The 25,675-nt window shown below is 37.0% G+C and overlaps 1 protein-coding gene across 13 annotated transcripts in view; it reads right to left on the reverse strand.

Moving 5' to 3' along the window:
- The window catches only part of MAP4K5 (mitogen-activated protein kinase kinase kinase kinase 5), a 101,863-nt gene that overhangs the window by 32,612 nt on the left and 43,576 nt on the right, over window positions 1–25,675 (reverse strand). For 12 of the 13 annotated variants that reach the window (XR_004967170.1, XM_036306423.1, XM_036306332.1 and 9 more), the window contains 9 exons: window positions 21,934–22,065; window positions 19,561–19,623; window positions 15,572–15,653; window positions 14,635–14,751; window positions 8,208–8,286; window positions 5,645–5,703; window positions 4,452–4,519; window positions 1,383–1,425; window positions 599–752 (listed from right to left, as the gene is read on the reverse strand). Coding sequence is in view for 12 of the 13 variants with exons in the window: in XM_036306423.1 (XP_036162316.1) it covers window positions 599–752; window positions 1,383–1,425; window positions 4,452–4,519; window positions 5,645–5,703; window positions 8,208–8,286; window positions 14,635–14,751; window positions 15,572–15,653; window positions 19,561–19,623; window positions 21,934–22,065 (797 nt within the window). In the remaining variant the exon portion in view is untranslated. The remainder of the gene's footprint in view (window positions 1–598; window positions 753–1,382; window positions 1,426–4,451; window positions 4,520–5,644; window positions 5,704–8,207; window positions 8,287–14,634; window positions 14,752–15,571; window positions 15,654–19,560; window positions 19,624–21,933; window positions 22,066–25,675) is intronic. The other variant, XM_036306342.1, reaches the window with a different exon arrangement.

The following is a 25,675-nucleotide window of genomic DNA, read 5'->3' on the forward strand; positions in this document are numbered from 1 at the left end:
ACATACCCTTTAAAAGCTCACACTTCTACCATATTAGACTGTATTTCCAACACATTCAAATTTTCCTGCTTCAATGCTTTTGTTCATTCTTTCTTGTTCTCTAAGAATGCCTGCCAGCACTGGCTCCACCTACTGAAGGCTCCCCAAGCCCTTAAATACTTTGCAAGGGCCCATTTCTTCTCCCTTATCCTGATCTCTCTCAGATATCTCTCATCCTCTATTACATATAGTTAATTATTGTAGAAGACACTTATACAAACTGTCTCGTCTAATGTTATGTGTACATAGGTATAACTTCTACTATAGATCCTGAACTTCTGGATGGCAGAACATCCATTCATCTTTGTAGATCCTGCAATATTTAGTGAGGAATCAAATTAGGGTTGAGTTGGGCTGAATCTATGTATAGCCCATCCATGTGGAATTTTAAAGAAATTTCACAGAGATTTAAAGACTAATAAAACTGACTAAAGAAAAAAAGACATTCTTTAAAACATGATCAAAATGGCTTTCTTTTCCATTTTCACTTTCATTTATTTGCCCAGATCATAATATCTAGCTGTATGTACTCCAGGGCTGCCAATACTGCTAGCCATACCAATAGAGGAAGTCTCAGCTACAGGAACACAACTTGGGCTACTCTGTCTTCTGAGAACTTGGGGAGCTCTGTTCTCTGAGTCAGGGCAACGTTTTATAGTTGATGATTTTTCTTCATCTAGGAGGTTGTCTTCAGGGTAACTGTTTATTCTTGGCTAGTGATAATAAGATACAAAAGTACTTTAATAAATTTGAATATAAAACAGTAACACTTCATTATCATTATGTATCAAAGACTTTAGGGGGAGGAGGACATGCATATTTTTCTTTCTTAGAGTTCAATTCACTTTGCTAAATAATAAGCAAAGTAAGCAAGAGTTGAGTTACTATCTCAACATAGCCATAAATTTGCCATGTGATTTTTAATCAACCATAGCCTAAAGTTGATAAAATTTTTATAACTAATAAAATTGTGTAAATAAGGCATAAAATATTTAATATCTAGAAACAGCAAGAAAATGACTTAATGAAGTATGACTCTACTGAAATGTCAAATTGTAGTAATAAAGCAGGAATGTAAATAATGATTCCTCTCCATGCAGCCAAGTATTTTTTCAAATGAGTAATAACCTATTTTTGCCTTTTTCTAATAGCTATTAAAATCTTATATTTCTTATGAAATCTTTAATATATACTTTATATCTCCATACCACCTCTCAAACAAAACTGCATCTAAAATATATTTAAAAGAATTCTGAACAAATTTAATAACATTATTTAAACATTTTAATTACTTTCTTATTTAAACAAGGATTTATTATTTAAAATCTACCAACAGAGCTCACCTTAGGAGGAAGGGGAGGTGGTATTGACCGTTTTGAGGTTGATCTAATATGAAAAAAAAATGCAATTTAGATGATGATAAATTATCATAACATAGATACACTATTAAATGTGCATTAGGGGATAGAAAAGACAATTAGATCATGGTACACAGTATTTTAGAAATCTGTAAGAAAATCTAAGATCTAATTCTGTCAAACTGTATTAGTATAATGAAAAAATAGAGATTTTTATACACCGAATAAAAGGCTTTTTTACTTTATAGTTATGCTTGGCAACATTTAATATATAATAAAAACTAAATTAAACTTAGTAGGAAAACACAGAGCCAGAATCCTAGAGTTGAAACCCACAGTGAATCATAAGTTTAAATGGCCATATCAAGTCCTCTGCTGTTCTAACTGGGATAAACAGATCAGCAACATTGGCACCACCTAGAAACTTTTATAAATGCACCTTCTAGCCCACTGAATCAGAATCTGCATTTTAGCAAGATCTCCAGGTGAGCATCCAGGCACATCAAAGATTGAGAATCATTGATCCAGTCCCAACGACTGTATTCTATAGATAGGGTTGGCAAACTTTTTTTGTAAAGGGCCAGATAGTAAATACTATAGGCTTTCTAAACTATACAGTGGTCAAAACTACTTAACTCTTTTATTGTATCATGAAAGCAGCCATCAATCTAATAATAGACAAACATGGTAATTAACCCTACCTCCGACATGCTTCCCATTGGCTAATCAGGGCGATATGCAAATTAACTGCCAACCAAGATGGCGGCTGGCAGCCTGGCAGCTGAAGCGAACAGGAGGCTTGCTTGCTCCAGTGATGGAGGAAGCCAAGGTTCCCTGCCTGCTGCTGCCGGCCTCTGAGCTGCACTCTAAGAAACAATGTTGCAATTATAGAAGCTAAACAAACCCCAGAAACCCGCTTTCAGCCAGCCGGGCCTCAGAGCTGGAGCTGCAACAGTGTTTCAATTATAGAAGCCAAACAAACCCAGATACCTGCTTTCAGCAGCCGAGGTCTCAGAGCTGGAGCTGAGCCTCAGAGCTAAAGCTGGCTCTCAGTTCCAGTGACAGCCATAGAAGGTAAATAAATCCCAGAATTAAAAATAAAAAGGGAGAGGTTGGGAGCTTCAGTCACCCGCCAGCCTGAAAACGGCCTTCAGCCCCTCACCCAGACTGGCCAGGCAACCCAGTGGGGACCCTCACCCTGAAGGGGGTGTGACCAGCTGCAAACAGCCATCATCCCCTCATTCAGGCTGGCCAGGCACCCAAGCGGGACCCCCAAACTGATCCGGGACATCTTTCAGGGCAAACCAGCCGGCCCCCACCCGTGCACCAGGTCTCTATCCTATATAGTAAAAGGGTAATATGCAAACTGACCCTAACAGCAGAAAGACTGGGAATGACTGGTCACTATGACACATACTGACCACCAGGGGGCAGACGCTCAATGCAGGAGCTGCCCTCTGGTGGTCAGTGCTCTCCCACATGGAGGAGCTCTGCTCAGCCACAAGCCAGGCTGATGGCTGCCAGTACAGCGGTGGTGGTGGGAGCCTCTCCTGCCTCCTCAGCAGCGCTAAGGATGTCCACCTGCAGTTTAGGCCTGCTCCCCGCTGGCAAGTGGACATCCCCCGAGGGCTGCCGGGCTGCCAGAGGGATGTCTGATTGCCATCTTAGGCCCAATCCCCTGGGGAGCAGGCCTAAGCCAGCAGGAGGTCATCCCCTGAGGGGTCCCAGACTGCGAGAGGGCACAGGCTGGGCTGAGGGACCCCCCTCCCCACCCAAGTGCACAAATTTTTGTGCACCGGGCCTCTTGTCCTAACTAATAAAGAGGGAATATGCAAATTGACCATCACACCAACACAAAGATGGCAGCACCCATAGTCACAAGATGGTGGCACCCAGTCCCCTCCGCCCCACTGGAATCCCCCAGTCCCTTCAGCCCCGTGGTTGGGGGGGGGGTGGCAGGCACGCAACCACCATCTGAGGCTTGCCTGTGCCTCAAGCCAGCCCTGGGCGGCTGGGGGGCTAAGGGTGGGTCTGGCTGCACTGTGCACCTGCCATGCCCGTGGCTGGGCTGAAAGGACTGTGGGACTCCGGCAGCAGGCACAAGGAGGTGAAGCCAACACCTAAGGCACAAGCAAGCCTCGGATGGCGGCTGCCCAGCCACCCAGGGCCGCCCTAGGCTCAGGTAACCAGGGCCGGCTGAGGCTTGCGCTGCCGGCAGTGGCAGCAACAGAGGTGTGATGGGGGCGTCACCTTCCCCTGTTCACTGGGTTGCCTCCCACCCCTGAGAGCTCCCAGACTGTGAGAGGGGGCAGGCTGGGCTGAGGGACTCCCTCCTCCAGTGCATGAATTTTCATGCACTGGACCTCTAGTAGATAATAAATAAACAAATGAGCATGGTAATGTTCCAATAAACATTCATCTATGGACACTGAAATGTAAACTTCACATAATTTTAGAGTATAACAAAAGATCACTGTTTATTTTTTTCAATCATTAAAATATGTAAATACCATTCTAGTTTGTCAGCTGTACAAAAAATAGGCAGTGGGTCAAATGTGGATTATAAGCCAGTTTACCAACCCTATATTATAGGTCTAACGTGGGAGCCCAGGAATCTATACTTCAAAAAGCTCTCTAGGTATTGCAATGCATAAACAGGTTTGAAACAACTCACCTAGGCTATCCCTGTCAATTACTGAGGGAAGACAGGTCTAGAATATGAAATAACTACATTGCAGAGATGAAACTGGGACTTTTTGACTTCCACTATAGTATTATTTTCCCCATGATGTCTTGTGGTTCATCTTTCAGTACTAGTATATTAACATTACAAATAATATATTCTAATTTAAAGTACAAAACCCAAAAATCTTAAGAATCTACACATAATGCATTTTGGTAATAAAAAAAAGTCAGAAATTTTACAATGACATGAAGTGTAGTACAACTTTTTGAAGAATGACAATGAAAGCTTATTAGGATAAATCGCATCCCCTCCCAATATTGCTCTTATGTAATCACGTAAAATAAAGTTTATATTAGTAAATAACTTACTTTCCAGTACTTGCACCATCAACAAAAGGATTCCACTGTAGTACAAAGTTTGGGTCTGATGATACTCCCTGTGAAAGTAAAAAACAGTGTTTAAAATGTTACCTTAAAACAGATACTAATCATTTTATTTGATTCAAAAAATCATTTAGTGTCATGATTGTTAATCATCTTGGTTTCAATCAATTTTTTAATCTTCAGCTAGATTAGTTGTCATTTGACATATTTAGGTCAATGACTCATCAGTTGGCTAAAACTTAAGAAAGTCCATAAACATACTATATATAGCTTCAAGTGTAACAAGTCCTCTTTACCAATAAGCTCATATAGTCAGAAGTAAAACAGAAAAACCTAACTTTGAATCATTTGAATCACTACTCCATTAGCACGGAGAACTAAATGTCATATTATCATTAATTTATTGGTACTATTATTTTTTCCTATTAGTACAGACATTGAGAGTTTATTATACAGCAATGTGTAGGGTGGGGCAAAAGTAGGTTTAATTGTTTGTATGGAAAATAATACAGTAATTGAGAAATAATAATACAAGAATAAACTATTTTGTGTACTCACAACTGTAAATCTACTTTTGCCCCTGTCTGCATATAGTAATAACACCACTTCCAAAGATTAACATGAAGAGGTCCATTAACAGAAGACAATTACTCTAGAAACTATTCTGTTATAAATATAAAGTAGGTTAACATAATATTGAGGCTGACTCTAATAATATCTTGTTCTATCAACTACTTCTTTCCTTTCAGATAAGGAAAGGGTTAACTAAATAGTAATTGCAGAATAAGAGCAATGGTTTTAAAATAACCTATATTAACAGATAACTATTAAAAATAGTAAGCCAATGCAATAATGTACGACAAACCAAAAAGAATAAGAAAAAAAATTCTGAGAGCTTAAAGCTGAGCATCAAAATCTATATACAGTACTTAATAACTTCATGCAAGTTCCTCGAAAGACTCAGAAGGGTCTAAATAAATGGTTACAATGATATATTACACATTTTACCCTAGGAGAAAATACAGCTAAATGTAGGCTTTTTCAAATTTTAATGTGTAAAATACACTATCAAAATTAATACTTAAGAGAACATTACTTTGTTCCCAGGCCAAAGTACACCTAACTATAAATTTTCTCAAATTTTAGTGTGTAAAATACTTTAAAGTCATAATTCCTACCATTTCATCCCGTGCCTCTGTTTCTTTTCTCAAAGGAGGTTCAAATTGTAACTTGTCAACTGCAAAATATATAAGATATTCACCAAATCTATCTATTTTACAGGAAAGTAAGAGAGAAGAGAGGAAAGAAGAAAAGACAAAATCTCTCTCTTTTTTAACCATAAGAGTCCCCCTTACTTTATGCTTACCAAAACAAAGTAACAATGTGGAATCATCCTAACGACTCTATTAATTCTTGATCTGAGTCCAAAAATTAATAGCACTTTTTATTTATAAGAGATTTTTAAAAACTAAGAGTAGATGACAAAGGATTTTAAAAGATTTTAAAACACTTTAAAGATGTTTTCTAGGCTGCAGACTCTGTTTTGAAACTAATTTAATCTACAACTTTATGGTAGGAATGAACCACCAATCCCCAAATTACTTATAATTATCTAAAAAAACCCCACAAATAATACTTTGTCAAGTTAAATGTTACAATGGTATTCAGGAATTTAATACTGTATTTTGACTAATGTGTATTTTATTTGGCCTAGTCAGACTGATTTTAGAATTAAGAGTACTTCTTTTATATGAAATATTCTAAAACAGATAAAAAGGATGGCTTATTACTTATTTATAAGGTACACAGAATTTTAAAATTCTAAAATCTAATGTGACTAAAAGACTAAAAGAAATTAAAATTAAGGCCTGGGCCCAGCTGCCTCCTGCACACCCCCCACCGGGGATATGCCCGCAACCAAGGTACATTCCCTTGAACGGAATCGAACCTGGGACCTTTCAGTCTGCAGGCCGACGCTCTAGCCCAGGGGTCCTCAAACTACGGCCCGCGGGCCACATGCAAATACTAATAATGTATTTGTTCCTGTTTTGTTTTTTTACTTCAAAATAAGATATGTGCAGTGTGCACAGGAATTTGTTCATAGTTTTTTTTAAACTATAGTCCGGCCCTCCAACGGTCTGAGGGGCAGTGAACTGGCCCCCTGTTTAAAAAGTTTGAGGACCCCTGCTCTAGCCACTGAGCCAAACCAGTTAGGGCAAGAAAATTCTTGTATAACCTTAACATCAAGAAGGCCTTGCTTCACATAACACAAAACCCAAAAGTTATACAAGAAAAGATGCATAAGACTATATTAATTGAATACTATACAGCTGCATAAAATAGAGAAAGCTTTATAATGGAACATCAACTTTGCTCTTTTCTGTCTGGTATCTGAAGTCCAGATATTTCACTTGGAATTACGTAAGAAGGTAGCACAAGAACATCAGCAATCTGAGACTAACAAAGAGATAAAATCTTGAATTACTGGTTTAACTATAAATAGATATGACTGAAACAACTGATATGGAAGGATATTTCTAACTCTCCATTGACCTATATTTCTGATGCTGTATCCAGAAAGCTAGTAATATTTGGGTTCAAGAAAACTGACTTGAAATGCTCATTTGCAATAATTCTAATTAACCTAAATACTTATTAAGTTATCGTCCTCCATTATGGTTTATAATTTTATTTATATCTTTTTTTACTGTAAACTATTTTAAATCTCTTTGAAACAAATATGCATTTAAATCAATATACCCATACTTAAAATTTCTTTGCAAATCTATTTTCTAAATTACTATGGATAAAATGACAAATATTGCTGATACTAAACTTCTATCTGTCAATGATTTATTGAATAAAAATCAATTTCCATTTATTTATTTATTTATTTAATCCTCATGTGAGGATATTTTTCCATGATTTTTTTTAGAGAGAATAGAAGGGAGGGGGACAGACAGAGAGAGAAACATCGATGCAAGATGCAAGAGAGAAACATCAAAAGACACATCCACTGGTTTTCTCCCGCACACTCCCCAACTCAGGCTGGGGATTGAACCTGGAACCGAGTTATTTGCTCTTGACTGGAACTGAACCTGAGACCCTTCAATCTTCAGGCTGACTCTCTGACCACTGAGAAAACTGGCTAGGGCAATTTAAAAAATACAATTTTTAAACATGTATTTTAGAAAAGACTCACGTTAGTGTTAATGTTAAACTGTCTTAAAAAAAACTAAAACCAACTCAAATATCCAACAATAAAAAACTGTCCAACTATAAAGTATCAACTCAATGAATAAGATACAACCATCACACATAATGGTTTATAAAGGCTAGGCTAATATGTAGAAAATACTTAGGTAAAATTTTATGTATATTATAAATTCAGCCACCTAAAAATATACATGGAAAAACATGAAGAAAATTCAGCAAAATATTATCTGTGGGTTGGCATGAGTGATGTGATTGTAGGCAATGTTGATTTTCTAGTTTTTCCTCTTGCAAATTTTCTGCAATAGACATATATTACCTCTGTAATTAGAAAATGAAAAACTATTTTATTGAAATCCAAGTGAATTCCATTATAAACCAGAAAAGCAACCTCTATTTTAGAGGTATCCTGATATGTCAAAGTATGTAGCCTCAAATGGTTTGAGACTTTATTATTCCAAAAAACCACAAGAGCACCCAGCTCAACCCTCCAAAACCACCAATTGAAAATATATACCAAACACATACAATTTATTTCTGAAGCTGTTCGTTCAGCTCTGGCATTCCTGTTTGTAGATCTAATGGTATGACGAATGATTGCATGGGGCTGTGGATATAAACATATAATTAAAAATTTTATTTTTCAATTAGTTTATATTCAATATAATTTTTTATTAGTTTCAGGTGTACAGTATAATGGTTAGACAATCATAAACTTTACAAAGTATTTAAAAGTTTATTCACTTAGCCCTGGCCAGGTAGCTCAGTTGGTTCAAGCACCATCCGATATGCCAAGGTTGCAGGTTTGATCCCCAGTCAGGGCCCATACAAGAAGCAACCAATGAATGCATAAATAAGTAGAACAACAAATTGATCTCTCTTTCTCTCTCCTCACCTTTTCTCACTCTTAAAAAAAAAACCCCAATAAATAAAATTTAAAAGAAGTTTATTCATTTATTCCATGTCTATACTGTATAAAATATATGAGATTTAAAGAAAGCCAGAGATCTTCGAAGAGTTTATAGTCTAGGTCAGTGATGGCGAACCTATGACACGCGTGTCAGAGGTGACACGCAAACTCATTTTTTTGGTTGATTGATTTTTCTTTGTTAAATGGCATTTAAATATATAAAATAAATATCAAAAATATAAGTCTTTGTTTTACTATGGTTGCAAATACCAAAAAATTTCTATATGTGACACGGCACCAGAGTTAACTTAGGGTTTTTCAAAATGCTGACACGCCAAGCTCAAAAGGTTCGCCATCACTGGTCTAGGAAGACAAGACACAAATACTTATAAGATTAGAAAATGGTAAGTGCCATTCATTAAGAAGATTATTACTAAAAAATGATTACTATTTTTTTTTTTTAAAAAAAACACGTTTTTATTGATTAAAGAGAGAAAGGGAGAGGGAGAGATAAAGAGAGAGAGAGAAACATCAATGATGAGAGAGAATCACTGATCAGCTTCTGCATGCCTCACACTGGGTATCGAGCCCGCAACCTGGAGTTAGTTATTATTTGGCTATAATGAAGATTATGTGAAGAGATGACAATGCTGGAAGGAGACTGAGGATGAGAAGTATCATCAAGATTGTCAGGTTAGGGCTCTTAATTTTATTTTCTTGGCAAAGGTATTTTTTGGAGATTTTACAGAGAGGGGGTGGCATCACCAGTCATTTTTAAGAGTGATCTGATAGCCCTGACCGGTGTGGCTCAGTTGGTTGAGCATTTGAGCATGGTCCTAGGCACCAAAAGGTTGCCGGTTCCATTCCCAATCAGGGTACATGCCAGGTTGTGGGCTCAATCCCCAGGAGGCAGCCAATCAAAGTTTTCTCTGTCTCACATCAATGTTTCTCTCATTCTCTGAAATCAATAAAAACATTTTTTTTTAAAAAAAGAATAATCTGATGAATGTGTAAGGGGGCACAGTGGGAAGAAATACTGGATGCAGGGAGACTAAGTAAGAATATTGTAGTAAATCAAATGAGACGCATACTACTTCCACCCTTTTGTATAAGTTCCTAATTCTTTTGAAACTATGCCTTCAGCTGAACCCCTATCAAATTTCTGATAACTCTCATTCACTGACTACTCAGACAGTGCCTATGTTTTTTTCTTTACTTCAAAACCCACCATCATACCAACAGACTTCAAAAGCCCACTGTTAAAAAAAAAAAAAAAAGCCCACTGATTTTAAATTTTCTGACCTCATCTCTAGAGGCATTCTTCAATGCATTCTCTACTAGATCCCACCCTGAATCCTGTCATCTGTTCTGATATACAAATTCACACAATACTCCAAACTTCTCATCCTTTCAGCTTACTCTCTTATTTATCCCCATTAAACTTTTATAATGTTCACCTTAGAATCTCAAGTCCATCAATCCATTACTTTTTCACTATCAGAATTGTTCCTAACTTCACTTTTCTTCCTACCCAGTTTCTATCTGGCAGACCGCAACTGCAATCTCCTGCCAATATTCTAAATTCCCTTTGTCTCAGGGTCCTTCACTATACTAGCATGCCAAAATGATAACCCCAGATAAATTAAACTAGCTACCTTTTGTTTACATCATTATATCTGTGATGAATCTGTTTACAATATTCATCACTGCTGGATGAATATTACCCAGCAAAACACATTGAAAATCTCTCATGTAAGGCTTCAGCTTTGTCCAAAAACACTTCTTGAACCATTTAACCCATAAAGTAACCTTTACACATCTTCTCTACACTCTTCAAACCCATCCATATTCCTTCCCACCTTTAGGAGATAACCTTGCTACTTACTTCACAGAAAAAACAGAAACATCAACTAGAAACCTACTACCTACACTGTCAGCCACCCTCTCTATTGCAAGGGAAGTGTTTCTTTTCTTTTCTCAATTTCAGTCTCTCTTTCCTTCTCAGGGATTTTGTCTATTCATCTTGCTTCTCGTGGTTCTTCTATCTCTATCTATTGGATCCTTTTCATAAGCACTTCATCCTGCTCAAACCTTTGCCACACATAAAACCGTCAATAAATCCCCCACCAACTCATTTTTCTCTAGCTATTGCTCTATCCTACTCCCCCATTTTCCCAACTAAACTTCATAAACCAATTGCTATACTTATCTTTCAAACTATTCTAATCTAGATTCACTTCTACTATTTGAAAATTATTCTTTTTAAAGTATTCAAATTCTACCACCCATATCCAATGATTTCTTTAACTCAACTTCTAGACAGTATTCTAATTAAAACTTTCCTTCTTTATTTTAATGTTCTTTATCTATCCTTTGCCATTCCCCTTAGCTTACTTGATTCTTGAATCAGGGAAGAAATCTCAGGATATTGTCCTAGGCTCCCTGCTTTTCTCATTCTACTAGAAAACTAGCTTCCTTTGCGTGATCATACCTACCCTTTAGGGTATTATCAACTACATCTATATCTAATGCCTTTCAAATTTATATCTCTAGTCCAAACTTCTCTCTGCAAGCTACAACCACATAGCTCTCACTTTTTATGAGATTTCCCTATTTGGAAGTCTTGTGCAACATTAAAATTACCATATATAAAACTAAACTGATCTTTCTTACCAAATCTGTTCAAGTCAAAATCTGGAATAACCCTTTTCTGACTGCCCCCGAACTGCCCTCAACCCTCATGTCTTCATCCCATCATCAGTTCTCTCATATACAATAATTTTTTTGTTTTGTTTAGTTAATCCTCACCAGAAGGTATTTTTTCCATTGATTCTTTTAGAGAGTGGAAGGGAGGGGAGGTGGAGAGCCAGGGAGAGAGACACATTAACATGTGTCTCTCACAAGGATTGGATGCCTCCCGCACGAGACTGCAACTGAGGTACATGCCCTTGACTGGAATTGAACTCTTGACCCTTCAGTCTGTACCACTGGCCGACTGAGCCAAACAGGCTAGGGCTCTCATATAATTCTTGAATTAGTTTACTTTTCTCCATTCTTGCTCTACTACCCTACTCTAAAATGCTATTATCTCTATTCAGAAAAACTTCAAAAGCCTCTTAACAGGTTTTCTGGAATGGAATCACCATTCTGAAGTTATAAAGATCTTAAAATGTGTATCTAATTATATCACTCCTTTACCCTTGAATAGCTTCTATTGCCCTTAAGCTAAAGCCCAAAATTTTCAACATGGCTTGAAATGACTAGCTCTATAACTTCCTCTCTCACCACTTCCTTCCTTGTTTTCTGCTCTAAGAAGGCTGACTTATCTCTAGTTCATCAAATACACTGCTTTCTCTCTTATCACCAGGCCTTCAAACATACTATTATCCCTCTGCTCAAAACACTTTTGCCTGTTCTCTTCCTCTAATTCGATTTATCCTTTAGGTTTTTAGCATATATGTCACTTCTACAGAGAGTCCTTTCTTGTCCCTATGATATGACCCCATAGCATCTTGTATTTACCAGTCCATAATAGTTATCACACTTGCAAGTTATTTGTTTATATTTCTGAATTGAGGGCATATAAATTCTTTGAAGGCAGGAGTAGTGTCAAGTCCTATATACCACTGCGTCCCCAACTGCCTGGCACAAGGTTTTTTATATTTCAAATACTAGTGATATCACTAAATATAGAAATAGAAATCTCAGAAGGTAGAGCAGATTTGGAAACCAAGCAAAATAATATGGGGGAATAAGAGAACTTTTGTTATTTAATATGTCATTTATGTGTAATAAAATGCTCACTGGGTACTGATGATAAGACTATGCTATATATATCTATATAAACTGAGTGGTCAGATTATTATGACACCTGACAAATTAGCTTGTAGGCAAATTAGCTAAAATTTCACGTGCTGAAGTTGCTAGAGGGCCAGAACATTATAAACAGGGAAGCAGGTTGTTTACCACGACAGTAGAAGTGATTTTTTTTCTGAAGATATGGGTAAACAACGTGATTTAACAGCCTTTGAATGTGAGATATATTTGAACGTGAGTGGCCATATTATTATGACCACCTGACATTTGTAGGCAAATCAGCCATACACTGCATCGTATGAGATATGAAAGCCGAAGGCCTGTTGGAACACCTTTGCTGACGTCTCCAATTCACACAGGAACACAAGGATTTGTCAGTCGAGCATTGGAAAAAAGTCATGTGGCTGATGAATCACGTTTCCAGTTGCATCATGCAGATGGCAGAGTGAGAATTTGGCGGAAACAGCATGAAAGCATGCACTCCACATGCATGAGTACAACCCTTCAAGCTGGTGGGGGCAGTGTTATGGTTTGGGGCATGTTTTCCTGGCATGATTTGGGCCCTTTAATTTGTGTGGAACAACGTCTGAATAGCACATCATACCTAAGTATCATTGCTGATCAGGTTCATCCTATCATGTTGATGGCGTCAATGGAGATGGCTTCTTCCAACAAGACAATGCGCCATGCCACGGTGCTCATATTGTGCAGGAGTGGTTTCAAAAACATGAGGGAGACTTTACCTTGCTTAGGTGGCCCCTACAATCACCAGATCTCAATCCCATTGAGCATTTGTGGGACGAAGTTCAAAGCGCCATCAGGCAGCTGGTTCCACAACCATCAAATCTCACAGAACTAAACAGTGCTATTCATCAGGCATGGTGTCAGATACCTCGCATCACCTTTCAACATCTCGCGGAGTCAAGGCCAAGAATCACCGCAGTATTGAAGGCAAAAGGTGGCCCAACGAAGTACTGATGGGGTGGTCATAATAATCTGGCCACTCATGTTCAAATATATCCCACATTCAAAGGCTGTTAAATCGCGTTGTTTACCCATATCTTCAGGAAAAAAATCACATCTACTGTCGTGGTAAACAACCTGCTTCCCTATTTATAATGTTCTGGCCCTCCAGCAACTTCAGTGTGAAATTATAGCTAATTTGCCTACAAATGTCATGTGGTCATAATAATCTGGCCACTCAGTGTATAATCTATAGCAATGATTCCTTTAAAATGATTAGTTTTCAAAGATTGCTTAATGACTTTCTATTAAGTACATACATAGAAATGATGGTGTAATAACTAAGATAGTAGGCTTTAGAATTAGTTTGCCTGGATCCAAATCCTGGTTTTACTACTGACTAGTCATATGATCTTGTCAAATTACTTCTAGCCTTTCTTCTTCATTTCCTCATTTGTAAAATGGGGACAGTAATACCTATTGCAAAGGACTATTCTGGGTATTAGATGAGTTAACATGGAAATTATTTGGCCTAATAGTCATTGGCCACACAATACCTACCCAATGAGTGTTAGTAGTAATCATAATAGTTATATGGCATAACTTAAATCTTAAGAACATAAAATAGAAAATTTCCTTCAATAAATAACAACACAAAGTTTAGTTCCATAGTCTGGCCAAAAATAAAGATAGAGTTATAAGAAGAAATAAAGGCAGAAAGAGAAATGAACAGACAGATTTCAAGAAACACAAAAATAAAAAGGAATCAAAAAGAAGAGGAAGAGACACTGGTGAAAAAACATAGTTATATACAGACAGGAAGTCCCTCATTCCTGATTTACAAGTTATATTATTAAATATGGTCTATTCAAAATAATTCGACAATATTTTCAGTTATAAATAGCTCTGCAAGTAATTATGTAAAAAAATAATAGTTTTGAACAAGTATTGGAAAGAATAAACTTCTATGGGAACCTCAACCTAATTCTTAAAAATTATTTGTATTCTGTTAGTGACCTGTATAATAAAGAAATTACAAAAATCTGGAAAGAACTAGGATTAAGAAATGATTATGTTATGTATATTATACCACAATTTTAAAGAAAAGTATCAAGTCGTAATTTTATTCAAGATAAGTGTAGTTTATACTGCTAATTAATCTTTGTAGCTAAATCTGTTTTAACTAACTTAAAAGAGTTAGAAAACAAACTCGTAAGGCCATATTAAACATTTATTTTCAATTATTAGACTGCAAACACTCCTTACCTCAAAGTCATCATCATCTCCTTCAGTATAATGTGAATGGTTGTCTGGATTGTTCATTTTGTCCAAAAGTTCAACTGCTAGGGCCCTAGAGAGACCTGGCTGTCCTACAAAAGTGTGCTAAGTGAAAACACAACAATTTCATGAGTATGCTTTTACATCTATGGCTTACAGAAATGTTATCTGTATTTTCCATTCAGTAAATATCAGAGGTAAGTATATGGGAGCCTACTAGTACAAATACATTAGAGAATGTATTAGCAAAATATTAATCACAGAATCCATAATTATGTATTATAAAGCTAAAGAATCTTTGTGGAATAAGTTTATAACATTAACATATAAGGTAGTAAAAGTAAAACTTTGGCTATAATAATGACATTCATTACTCATGTCATTATGCTAATGAAATTATGTTAATGTACAAAGACATACAGTGAAATTATGACATTTAATAGTTTTCTTAGACTGCTATACTCATTTTTTGTACTATAAAAATATTTAACAAATACATATACACACAGAGCATTCTATAGATTAATAGAAGAATCCAAGAAAAGTAACTTTAATGACAGCAATATTTTTAATAGTTTTCTCTATGGTAGGGGTTGGCAAACTACATACAGCCCATGGACAAAATCTGGTGCACTGCCTCCTTCTGTAAATAAAGTTTTATTGGTTGTTAAAGCCACACCCATTTGTATGTACTATCTATGGATGCTTCTGTGTTACAAGGGCAAAACTGAATAGATGTGGCAGAGGCTAGACAGCCCACAAAGCCTATAATATTTACTATCTGACTCTTTACAGAAAGTTTGCTAACCCCTGCTGTAAGAGTCACTAACATTTTTATATTAAAAAACCTAAATACATTTGTTCTAGTGATATGCCTAATTAAGACATGACTACAGAAGATTCACCTATAATTTCAATGACTTACAGTCAGAAGTCTTTCAGCAGTTGGTCTTTTTTTTGGGTTTTTGGTTAGTGCTATTTTGACAAAATTATGGAATGTTGATGACCTTAAAATAAAAGGAGACACGTACAAAAATATTTCACTAATATTAGTTTTTTGGTGTTACTAAATAAAGTTAACTTACAAGTAGTTTCAAAGTCTGAAACACATGATTTTTTTTTCTCTTAGGCCTCTTAACTCTATATAAGCCCCAAAACTAAACCCAAAGCACAGATATTCCTTGGTGCCCTGGCCAGTGTCGCTTAGTTGGTTGAACATTGTCCCATGCACCAAAAGGTCGCCAGTTGGATTCCTGGTCAGAGCACATACATACATGCCCAGGGTGCGGGCTCAATTCCCAGTAGAGGGCGAGCAGGAGGCAGCCAATTGATGTTTTCCTTTCAGTTGGATGTTTTTCTCCCTCCCTCTCTCTCTCTTTCTCTCTCTCTCCTTCCCTCTCCATTTCTCCCTTTCTCTAAAAAAATCAATAACAATGTATTTAAAAAGAAGAAAATGTGTGTTAGTTCCATCTCTTAAGTAAAATTCAATTAGTTGACAGAATAGTAATATATGAGCTCTAAAAATACAGTAAAAAGCAGAAATGCATAGATGTATCACTTACAGGATTCATAATCTATTAAACTTAGAAATCAAAATGACCTTTTCTTATTGCCTAATTTATGTAGTATGTAAATGTTCTGCTACATCAAAAGAGTTGAATGATGAGGAGATAGGGTTGGGAGATAATGTAAAAGATTATTTAAAGCCTTTAAAACAGTGGTTCTCAACCTTCCTAATGCTGCGACCCTTTAATACAGTTCCTCATGTTGTGGTGACCCCCAATTTCACTGTTACAAATTGAACATAATTAGAGCATAGTGATTAATCACAAAAACAATATGTAATTATATATGTGTTTTCCGATGGTCTTAGGCGACCCCTGTGAAAGGGTCGTTCGACCCCCGAAGGGGTCGCAACCCACAGATTGAGAACCACTGTTTTAAAAGGTCACTGAATTTCTTAGAAACAAGGACAAAGAAGGGGTGATTTTTGCAAGCAGAAGAGTTTTCCTGCCATCTACATTGATGAAGCAGGGAAAATGACATAAATTAAAGGAATCATGCTTGGATTAATTAATAGCAAAGATGGATATTTGCACCATAGCCAAAATTCCACTGGAGGAGGGACTGGGCAAGAAACAAAGAGAATAAATAACCTTAGTTATTATCAATGACAGCAAACACACAGCATTTCTCTTCAGAAAAATCACATTACTGCATTACATTTGGTGACTTGTGGAGTTACATAGTGTCTGAGACTGGCAAAGGTATCCAATGGTAATGAATCCTCTGGACTCTAACTGTGAATTCAGTGGTTATAGCTAATAGTCATTCCTGAATGAATTTTCAGTCCCTCCTGCCATAATCCCCTCCAGCTTTAATTGCTTAGGACAGTGATGGCGAACCTATGACACGCGTGTCAGAGGTGACACGCAAACTCATTTTTTTGGTTGATTTTTCTTTGTTAAATGGCATTTAAATATATAAAATAAATATCAAAAATATAAGTTTTTGTTTTACTATGGTTGCAAATATCAAAAAATTTCTATATGTGACACGGCACCAGAGTTAAGTTAGGGTTTTTCAAAATGCTGACACACCGAGCTGAAAAGGTTCGCCATCACTGGCTTAGGAACTTCAGGTGACAAGGAATAGGAAGAAACCTGTGTCAATACAAAAGAATACAGCTAGCAGAATATAAACCTTTTTTTGGGAACAGGACTCTCAGAATCTGAAATAAGATATGAACATACAGAATTTGGGGGGTCCATGGACCATTAAAGAGACCCATGTAATCTAGATGAAAAATAACTGAATTTAAGAACTTATTTGCATAGTTTTTAAAATTAAATGTATGGAAAGACATTACCAGGAAAACTATTTTCAATTTTTATCATCCAATTGAAGATGTCCTTATGAACTATAAGAATATTCAAACTGCTTTACTTTGTATAAGAAAGAAGATATCAGAATGAAAATATGTAATAACCTTTTCTTTTTGGAAGGAAGAGTGGGGGAGAGAGAGAAAGAGAGAGAGAAATATACTGATGCAAGAGAGAGACATTGAATGGTTGCCTCCCACACGCCGGGGATCAAATTTGCAACCGAGAATGTGCCCTTGACCAGGAATCGAACCCAAGACTCTTTGGTTTTCAGGCCAACACTCTAACCACTGGGACACACAGGCCAGGGCAGTAATAACCTTTTAGAATATTAAGGAAGGAAGGTGAGAAAAGTTATTAAAGATTAACTTAAGTGTCATGATATCTGGGGAAACTTTTCACATCATCTTCCATAAAAGTCGCCACGTAATTAATGAAAGCACAGAGTAAAAATATCAATTTTGAAGTCAATGCATTTATGTCAAATCCTTTCCTCACCACATCTCTTACCCAAAAATGCCAAAACATAAGAACATGATCAGAATTTTTTAAGACAGCAATACATTACTAGGTGTACCAGTTAATAATGCGGATTTTTTTCAATAGATGGAGTTACATATATGTTGATATACATACGATTTGATATGTATGCTATGTTGTATTGACAGCAAGCTTCAAAACCTCATATGTCAAATTTGCTGAAGGTTTTAACATCATAGATATTTTTATGCTTAAAAATGTCGAATTTCGTGCCAAAAAAAGAGCATTTGCGGGAAGTTTTAATTTATTACTTTATTTTGAAGAAAAAGTTATCGTATACTTCAAGAAGCTGATGGTGAACATGTTACATCTCAAGATACTTGTGAATGGTGGTTTAAACGCTTTAACAGTGATGATTGCGATGTGAAAAACAAATAGCATCCAGGTCAACCGAAAAAGTTTGAAGACCAACAATTACAAGCATTATGGGATGAAGATGCGTGTCAAACTCAAAAACAACTTGCAGAAAGATTAAACGTTGCTCAGCAAACAATTTCCAATCGTTTACAAGCAATGGGAAAGATTTTAAAGGAAGGAAAATGGGTGCCGCATCAACTGAACGAAAGACAAATGGAAAACCAAAAAGTCATCAGTAAAATGTTGCTTCAACGGCACGAAAGAAAGTCTTTTTTGCATTGAATTGTGACTGGCGATGAAAAGTGGATTTATTTTGAGAATCCCAAATGCACAAAATCATGGGTTGATCCAGGTCCACCATCAACATCGACTACAAGGCCAAATCGCTTCAGAAAGAAGACAATGCTCGGCATTTGGTGGGATCAGGAAGGTGTGGTGTATTATGAGCTTCTAAAACCAGGTGAAGCTGTTAATACTGATCGCTACTGCCAACAAATAATCAATTTGAACTACGCTTTGATCATGAAACGAACAGAATGTGCCAGAAGACACAGCAAAGTAATTTTGCTTCATGATGACATACCATCACACACTTCAAAACCAGTTAAAGACACGTTAAAAGATCTTGCCTAGGAATTATTAACCCACCCGCCGTATTCACCAGACCTTGCTGCTTCACATTACCACTTGTTCTGATTGATGGCACATGTGCTTTCTGAGCAGCACTTCAAAACGTACGAAGAAGTGGGAAACTGGGTCTCTGAATGGTTTGCCTTAAAACAAGAAAAGTTCTATTGGAACGGTACCCACAGATTACCTGAAAGATGAGGGAAATGTGTAGCTAGCGATGGACATTACTTTGAATAAGGCACTTTTGGTGTTTCTCTTAAAATTATCGTGTTTTCTTTGATTACAAAATCCGCCACTATTAACCAGTACACCTAGTATAAAGGAACACTGACCAGAAAAACCTAGATCCTTACCATAGCTCTGTAAGTAAATTAGATGTGTAACTTTAGGTAAACTGTTGTTTAATGCCTCTGGGCTTCAGTTTCATTATCCATAAAACACGAGAACTAAACCTGTATCCATTTCAACTGTAAAATTCTATAAATCTATATATTTTTTAACTTACCATTTTGTTTTGTCCTTTAGTTTCGGGGGCTGAAAATTACTTTTGGACATTAAGAAGAGGGCCCTGAAATAAAAACTTCAGTTAAAGAGCAATACCAAAATACTTTTATTACTACACTTAATAATCAGATGAGCATTCTGTAATAAATTTATACAAGATTACTACATATGTAGACACTGGTGAAAACTGGTATAAAATACGGAAATTAAATTTTTTATATTTTGGAAAACCTATGGAAAATTTCCCCTGGCTAGAGAAAGGATCTTTTAATTTCAAACAAGCTCTGGCAAAGCTACCAAACGTTAGAGAAGGGTTTTGTGATCATACTGTTAGATATATAACTGATATTTTATCTTAGGTAAAAATCTATATATATTGTATATCATTTTGTAACACACACCTAACATTAGGTTGTATGTTTAACTGAAAATATGCCTCTATAATTATTTTGGGTGTATAGGCAAATCATGTTCACTTCATAGTCCAGTGATGGCGAACCTTTTGAACTCGGCGTGTCAGCATTTTGAAAAACCCTAACTTAACTCTGGTGCCGTGTCACATATAGGAATTTTTTGATATTTGCAACCATAGTAAAACAAAGACTGACATTTTTGATATTTATTTTATATATTTAAATGCCATTTAACAAAGAAAAATCAACAAAAAAAATGAGTTTGCGTGTCACCTCTGACACGCGTGTCATAGGTTCGCCATCACTGTTAAGTCTGTTTCCCTTTTTGGCCAATAATTTCCCACACCCTTTTATTATGAATGATACAGAAGTCAACCTATAAGAGAACTTTCTTTATCTGGGAGTCTACCTATGACCCATTTTCTATGGACTATAGGGGTTGAAGAATGGAGGATTTAAGAAGGAAGTTCTAAAATGCTCTATTTCACTAATTCCTACAAAACCGATTCCAGGTTTCTAAGTAAACTGCTTAGTTGTGTGTTTTTTTTTTGTTTTTTTTTTAATGTCAAAGATATTTTCTCATTTTAAAAGCTAAATGATCTATAATAAAAGCATAATACGCTAATTAGACTGGACAGCCAAACGTCCTTCTGGACAAAGTGGCAGCTGTTGCGAGGGCCCAAGGCAGGCAGCTGCGGCCAGCAGCGGCAGGGTGATGGGGGCGGTGCTTTCCCCTGGCCCGGTCGCTTCCCCTAAGGACTCCTGGACTGTGGGGTGGGGGAGGCCAGGCTGAGGCAGCCCCCTGCCAGTGCATGAATTTTCGTGCACCAGGCCTCTCATTCATATAAAGGAAAACTGAAAAGAAAATAAAGGTCTATACTCCTACAACCCTAAGATATTATTTGAAATTTTCTGCTCTTTTTAGTCTTTATCTTAATAATAACCAATTACTACATCACTGTATTAGGTAATATTATGTTCTGCCTTTTTTTAAAAATTAATAATCAATTTCTCATGTTTCTTTGGTTTACGTAATAGCTGCCCTTAATACTAAATAATTTGCTTAACAACTCACCAATTATTGGACATTTAGATTTCCCCCCTGTTATGCAGAAATGGATAATCCTTTTTTTCCTGAATTATTTCCCAAGTATAATTTTCTTAGTGAAATTACTGAAACATTTGGATGGCCCATAACAAATAATGTCTAAATTATTTTTTTAAAAGTCTGCACCTTTTGACATTCCACCTAAATGTAGATATCTCTTAACTTGTATAACTTTAGTTACTTGTGAGGTCAAATAGTTCTCCATGTTTCTTTAGTACTTACTCATAAACAATTTATATTTTGCCTATAAAGTCTTTGAATGAGTTCCTTATGAAATATATATTATTCTGTCTATCATGTGAGGAAAACAAATTACCCATTCTGTTGATTTTCTTTTTAACTTTATACTATTTACTTTAAAAGTTTAAATTTTAGTCCAATTTATCTTTTCATTAAAAATATTAAAAACCCTTTCAAAGGCCCTCAAATTTTTTTTCTGAGACAATTTAACCTAAATGCAAATGACAATTATACTAAGCACAACTCTTTATCCCTAGGAAAAGTAAAAAACAACAACAAAAAACATGCTGAAATGAACAACAAAAATATCTCATCTGCAGTCTATCATATGTTTATGAATCTACTTAAGACAAAAAAAAAAAAAGAAACAAGTTCAACGGACAGAAGAATGAATGTAATGACTTAAAAAAGATTTCAGACAGTACTGTTTGCTCTTTGTTGTTTTAGGAATAGTAATACAAGCGAGGAGGGTTTAGATGAGATTATCCTTAAGTCCCTTATAAACCTTTACCATTTTAACATACTTGAAAATTAGCTTGGAATATCCAACTTATCAGTATCTCATTCCCAGAAGACTTATTAATAAGTGCATAATCTTAAATAGTGAGAACACCTCATTGGATGAAGATCAAACATAGGTGGTTGAAGTTCTCCAAGTTCAATTGCTGTTATTCCTACTGCCCAGATATCACAGAGTTGGTTGTAGCCACCATTCTTTTCTACTGCTGCAACTTCTGGGGCCATCCTAGAAGGAATCAGTGAATATATCATTTTCATTTTTTAAAAATGATATGAAATCTGCGACTTTTGTCTTCACTAGACTTCCTGGAGGAAAAGGAGCTGAGAGACATTTGCTAAGAAGAAACTTTATTTTAAAAGACTTATAAAGACCTCATACATACACAGACACACACATTCTTTAAATTCATTATTTAAAAATCTTTTTTTAAAAAAAAATATATTTTATTGATTTTTTACAGAGAGAACAGGAGAGAGATAGAGAGTTAGAAACATCGATGAGAGAGAAACATCGATCAGCTGCCTCCTTCACATCTCCCACTGGAGATGTGCCCGCAACCCAGGTACATGCCCTTGACCGGAATCGAACCTGGGACCTTTCAGTCCGCAGGCCAACGCTCTATCCACTGAGCCAAACCGGTTTCGGCACATTATTTAAAAATCTTGAATCCTCTCCTCTGAATACTAGTGCTCTGAGGAAAAAATCGTGTTGTCTTATTTCAGTTTGTTTTGTAAATCTTGTTATGTAATATGGGAAAAGAAAAAGAACACCTAAATCCCTGTGAAGGTCAGAGAAAAGTTCCTAAAGGAGGTGAGACTTAAAGAATGAATCATCAGGGAGCTAAGAGCAGTAGGAAGTTGGGACATTTTAATCAGATGAAACAAGTGTAAATGAAGGGAGACAAGAAGAGAGCATGCAGTATCTGGAGAAGTGATAGGACAGTGCTACTCAATGATATGGGGCATAAATTGCTTGCTGTGAGTCTGTGATAAGTATAGAAATTCAGAGTAAGCACTTACTCTCATCAAATACATAATCATTTTTTAGTTTGTCATTTTTATTTTACTGAAAGGTCATTCATTACAGACAGTTTGAGTGAGACAATAAAGAATTTGAAAAATGAACATCAGAGATGGTGCTAGATGAAAAATGAATGGCCTACTGATTATATAAGAAATTCAGACTTTACTGTGAAAATAAAAGGTTAATTATGGGGGTAAGCTTGATCTAAAACTCATGGCAACATGAAGGACAGTGTGAGAGGAGGTGAAACCAGCATTATGCAGATGAATTAGATTATTTCAAAAACACAAGGGAAAAAACAAAGGATTTTTTGAAGGCAGTGGCAGAGGGGACAGAATAAAAGGGGTTGGCTATAGAGAATGATGTGAGTATAAAATGCTTATGCATATACAAGTATAGCTATTATCAAACAGCTGTTTTGAATATATATAAGACTGAAGGTCAACTGAGTAGTGGAACTGGAGTTATCTACTTGGCAGTCAGTGATGTATAATGATGGTATCTGAAGTTATAAAGCATAGATGATATTGCTCAGGAGAAATATTCTTTTATTTTTTAACTAGAGGCCCAGTGCACGAAATTCATGCACGGGGGTGGGGGGGGGGGTCCCCTCAGCCCTGCCTGCACACTCTGCAATTTGGGACCCCTACACCTTTTTCTTATCTAGCCAATCTCTTCACATTTAAAAAAAATAACTGAAATATCACCTACTCTAGGAAATCCTCTTTGAACAAATCTCTTTACAATCTGTATTAAGTATTTTCATAGTATATCATTCTTTTTCTTTAACAGCAACTTAAAGTGGATGCAATGTGGTTCTCATTCTTGCATCTGAATTTTTTCTTCTTGCTCTTGTAATAGCAAAGCTTATCCAATTTACATTTGCCCCTCAAGGGCTTATATTTGGTTCAGTTTCTAGTTGGCTCCCTGTCTTTTTTTTTAAGCAATAAATTTGGGTTGTGATAGTAAGCCTCACTTGTAATCAAGCCTGTAGGTCTCCCTATCTGAATATTTCTATAATACCTATCACTTTAGCATACCAGAGACTGTGTTCATTTATAGAAAATAACAATAAATGTCACTGATCATTTGATCTTCTAGTGATATTTTATAGCAAGATGTATTATTCTAGTAATTTAACTATTACAAAACTGAGGCGTGCAGAAATAAATCACATTGAACAATAAAGAATGACTCAAATATCAAAGCATAGTACACTTAGGGCCTCCCTTGTCCTGTGACTCAGATATCATAGCATATTACACAGTTCACATGGAACTCAGTTTCTGTTAAAATAGGAAGGGATCCCATACTCATGAAGCAGCTACTTTCACACATATTTTTTTTATTTAAGTCATAGCACATACTCTTTGTACTAATTGTTGGGAAATCACCCTAGCAGTTGCCTCTGTTCCTCTCTGTATTGTTGCCTTACATTCTGATGTCATTACTGCGCTTTATCATCCACTCACTCTAATAAGATTGTGAGTTATTTAAGGGCAGAGATCATGACTTGAGCTTGTCTGTTCCCTGTCATGGTGCCTAGATAAATACTCACATGCCATCCAGTCCAAATGACTGTGATGAGAGAGGCCCACCGTTGCTGGAGATCTCTGATTTTTATTTAAGGGGCCTCACTTGTTCTGCGCCTTTTACAGAAAGGTGAGTAGTGTCTGAGGGAATTTGAGGAAACCCAGACAGAATTCTCCTCCTAAAAGATTTTGCTAAGCTGGCGCCCAGGACCGCCAGGCATTTGTCCAATTAAAACCTGGACACACAGCAATAACATAGGCACTGGTCTCCTACTGCTAATGACTAGGGATCAAACCCCAGCCTGCAGGAACTCACCCCCTCAGTCAGGACCGGGCCGCTGGTGGACCTGGGCTGGTGCTCCTAACTCTCGGGAGAGGGAGACTTCCCGTGGCTGCAAGCTAGAGGTTCCGGACTCCGCGCCATCCACCCAAACAGGTCCATAGCGCAGGCTGGTCAGCGGAGCGGCTTCTTCGCCTAGGATCATGGGGAGGCCTGGCCTGGCCTGTTTGCCCCGCAATAGCGGGGAGAGGCCTGGCCTGTTTGCCCCGTGATGGGCGCCGGGCTTGGGGGCGTGGACCCGGGCCGCTGCTTGGTGCCAGCGCATGCGTAAGCAGCCACAGGGTGGGAACATCTGCTTGGCGCCTGTGCCCGTAGGCCCGGAGTGGCCAGGGGCATTCTGGGACCCTGGCTGCTCAGGGCCTATGCGTGGGCCTACAGGCTAGGAGTGGCCTCTCAAGGATGTTCCCAGGACCCAGGCCACTCAGCACCTGCACATGCAAATTAACCTGCCATCTTTGTTGGGTTAATTTGCATACTCTCCAGATTGGCTAGTGAGCATAGTGGAAGGACAGTCAATTTACATGTTTCTCTTTTATTATATAGGATGTTTACTATTTTAAAATTAATTTATGTTTATATTGAATACCCACAAGGTAGAAGTTGCTTTTATATGCACTTAGGTTACAAAAAGTTATATAACAAATGTCTCTCAACTAAAATGTGGTTAAGGATATAAAATACATATACAGAAAATGCCAACTTGTACATGCTCTCTGCAAGTACTAGATAGTAATAATGGGTATAGAAACAAAGAGAAGAAAATGATCACCATGGAGCAAGGTGACTGAAGGCAAATTTCATAGAGGAAAGAAGCTGAGCTAAAACCCAGAAAAAGCTTGTGGGTTTCATCTCCTCTGCCCACTGGAATCAGGTATTAGTGGCTAACTGCAGCACCAAGCTGACCGGGACTATTGCACTTCCTGGTTCAGTGGAAAACAGA

This window comes from Myotis myotis, unplaced genomic scaffold (assembly GCF_014108235.1).
Source record: "Myotis myotis isolate mMyoMyo1 unplaced genomic scaffold, mMyoMyo1.p scaffold_m19_p_1, whole genome shotgun sequence".
Taxonomy (NCBI): Eukaryota; Metazoa; Chordata; class Mammalia; order Chiroptera; family Vespertilionidae; genus Myotis; species Myotis myotis.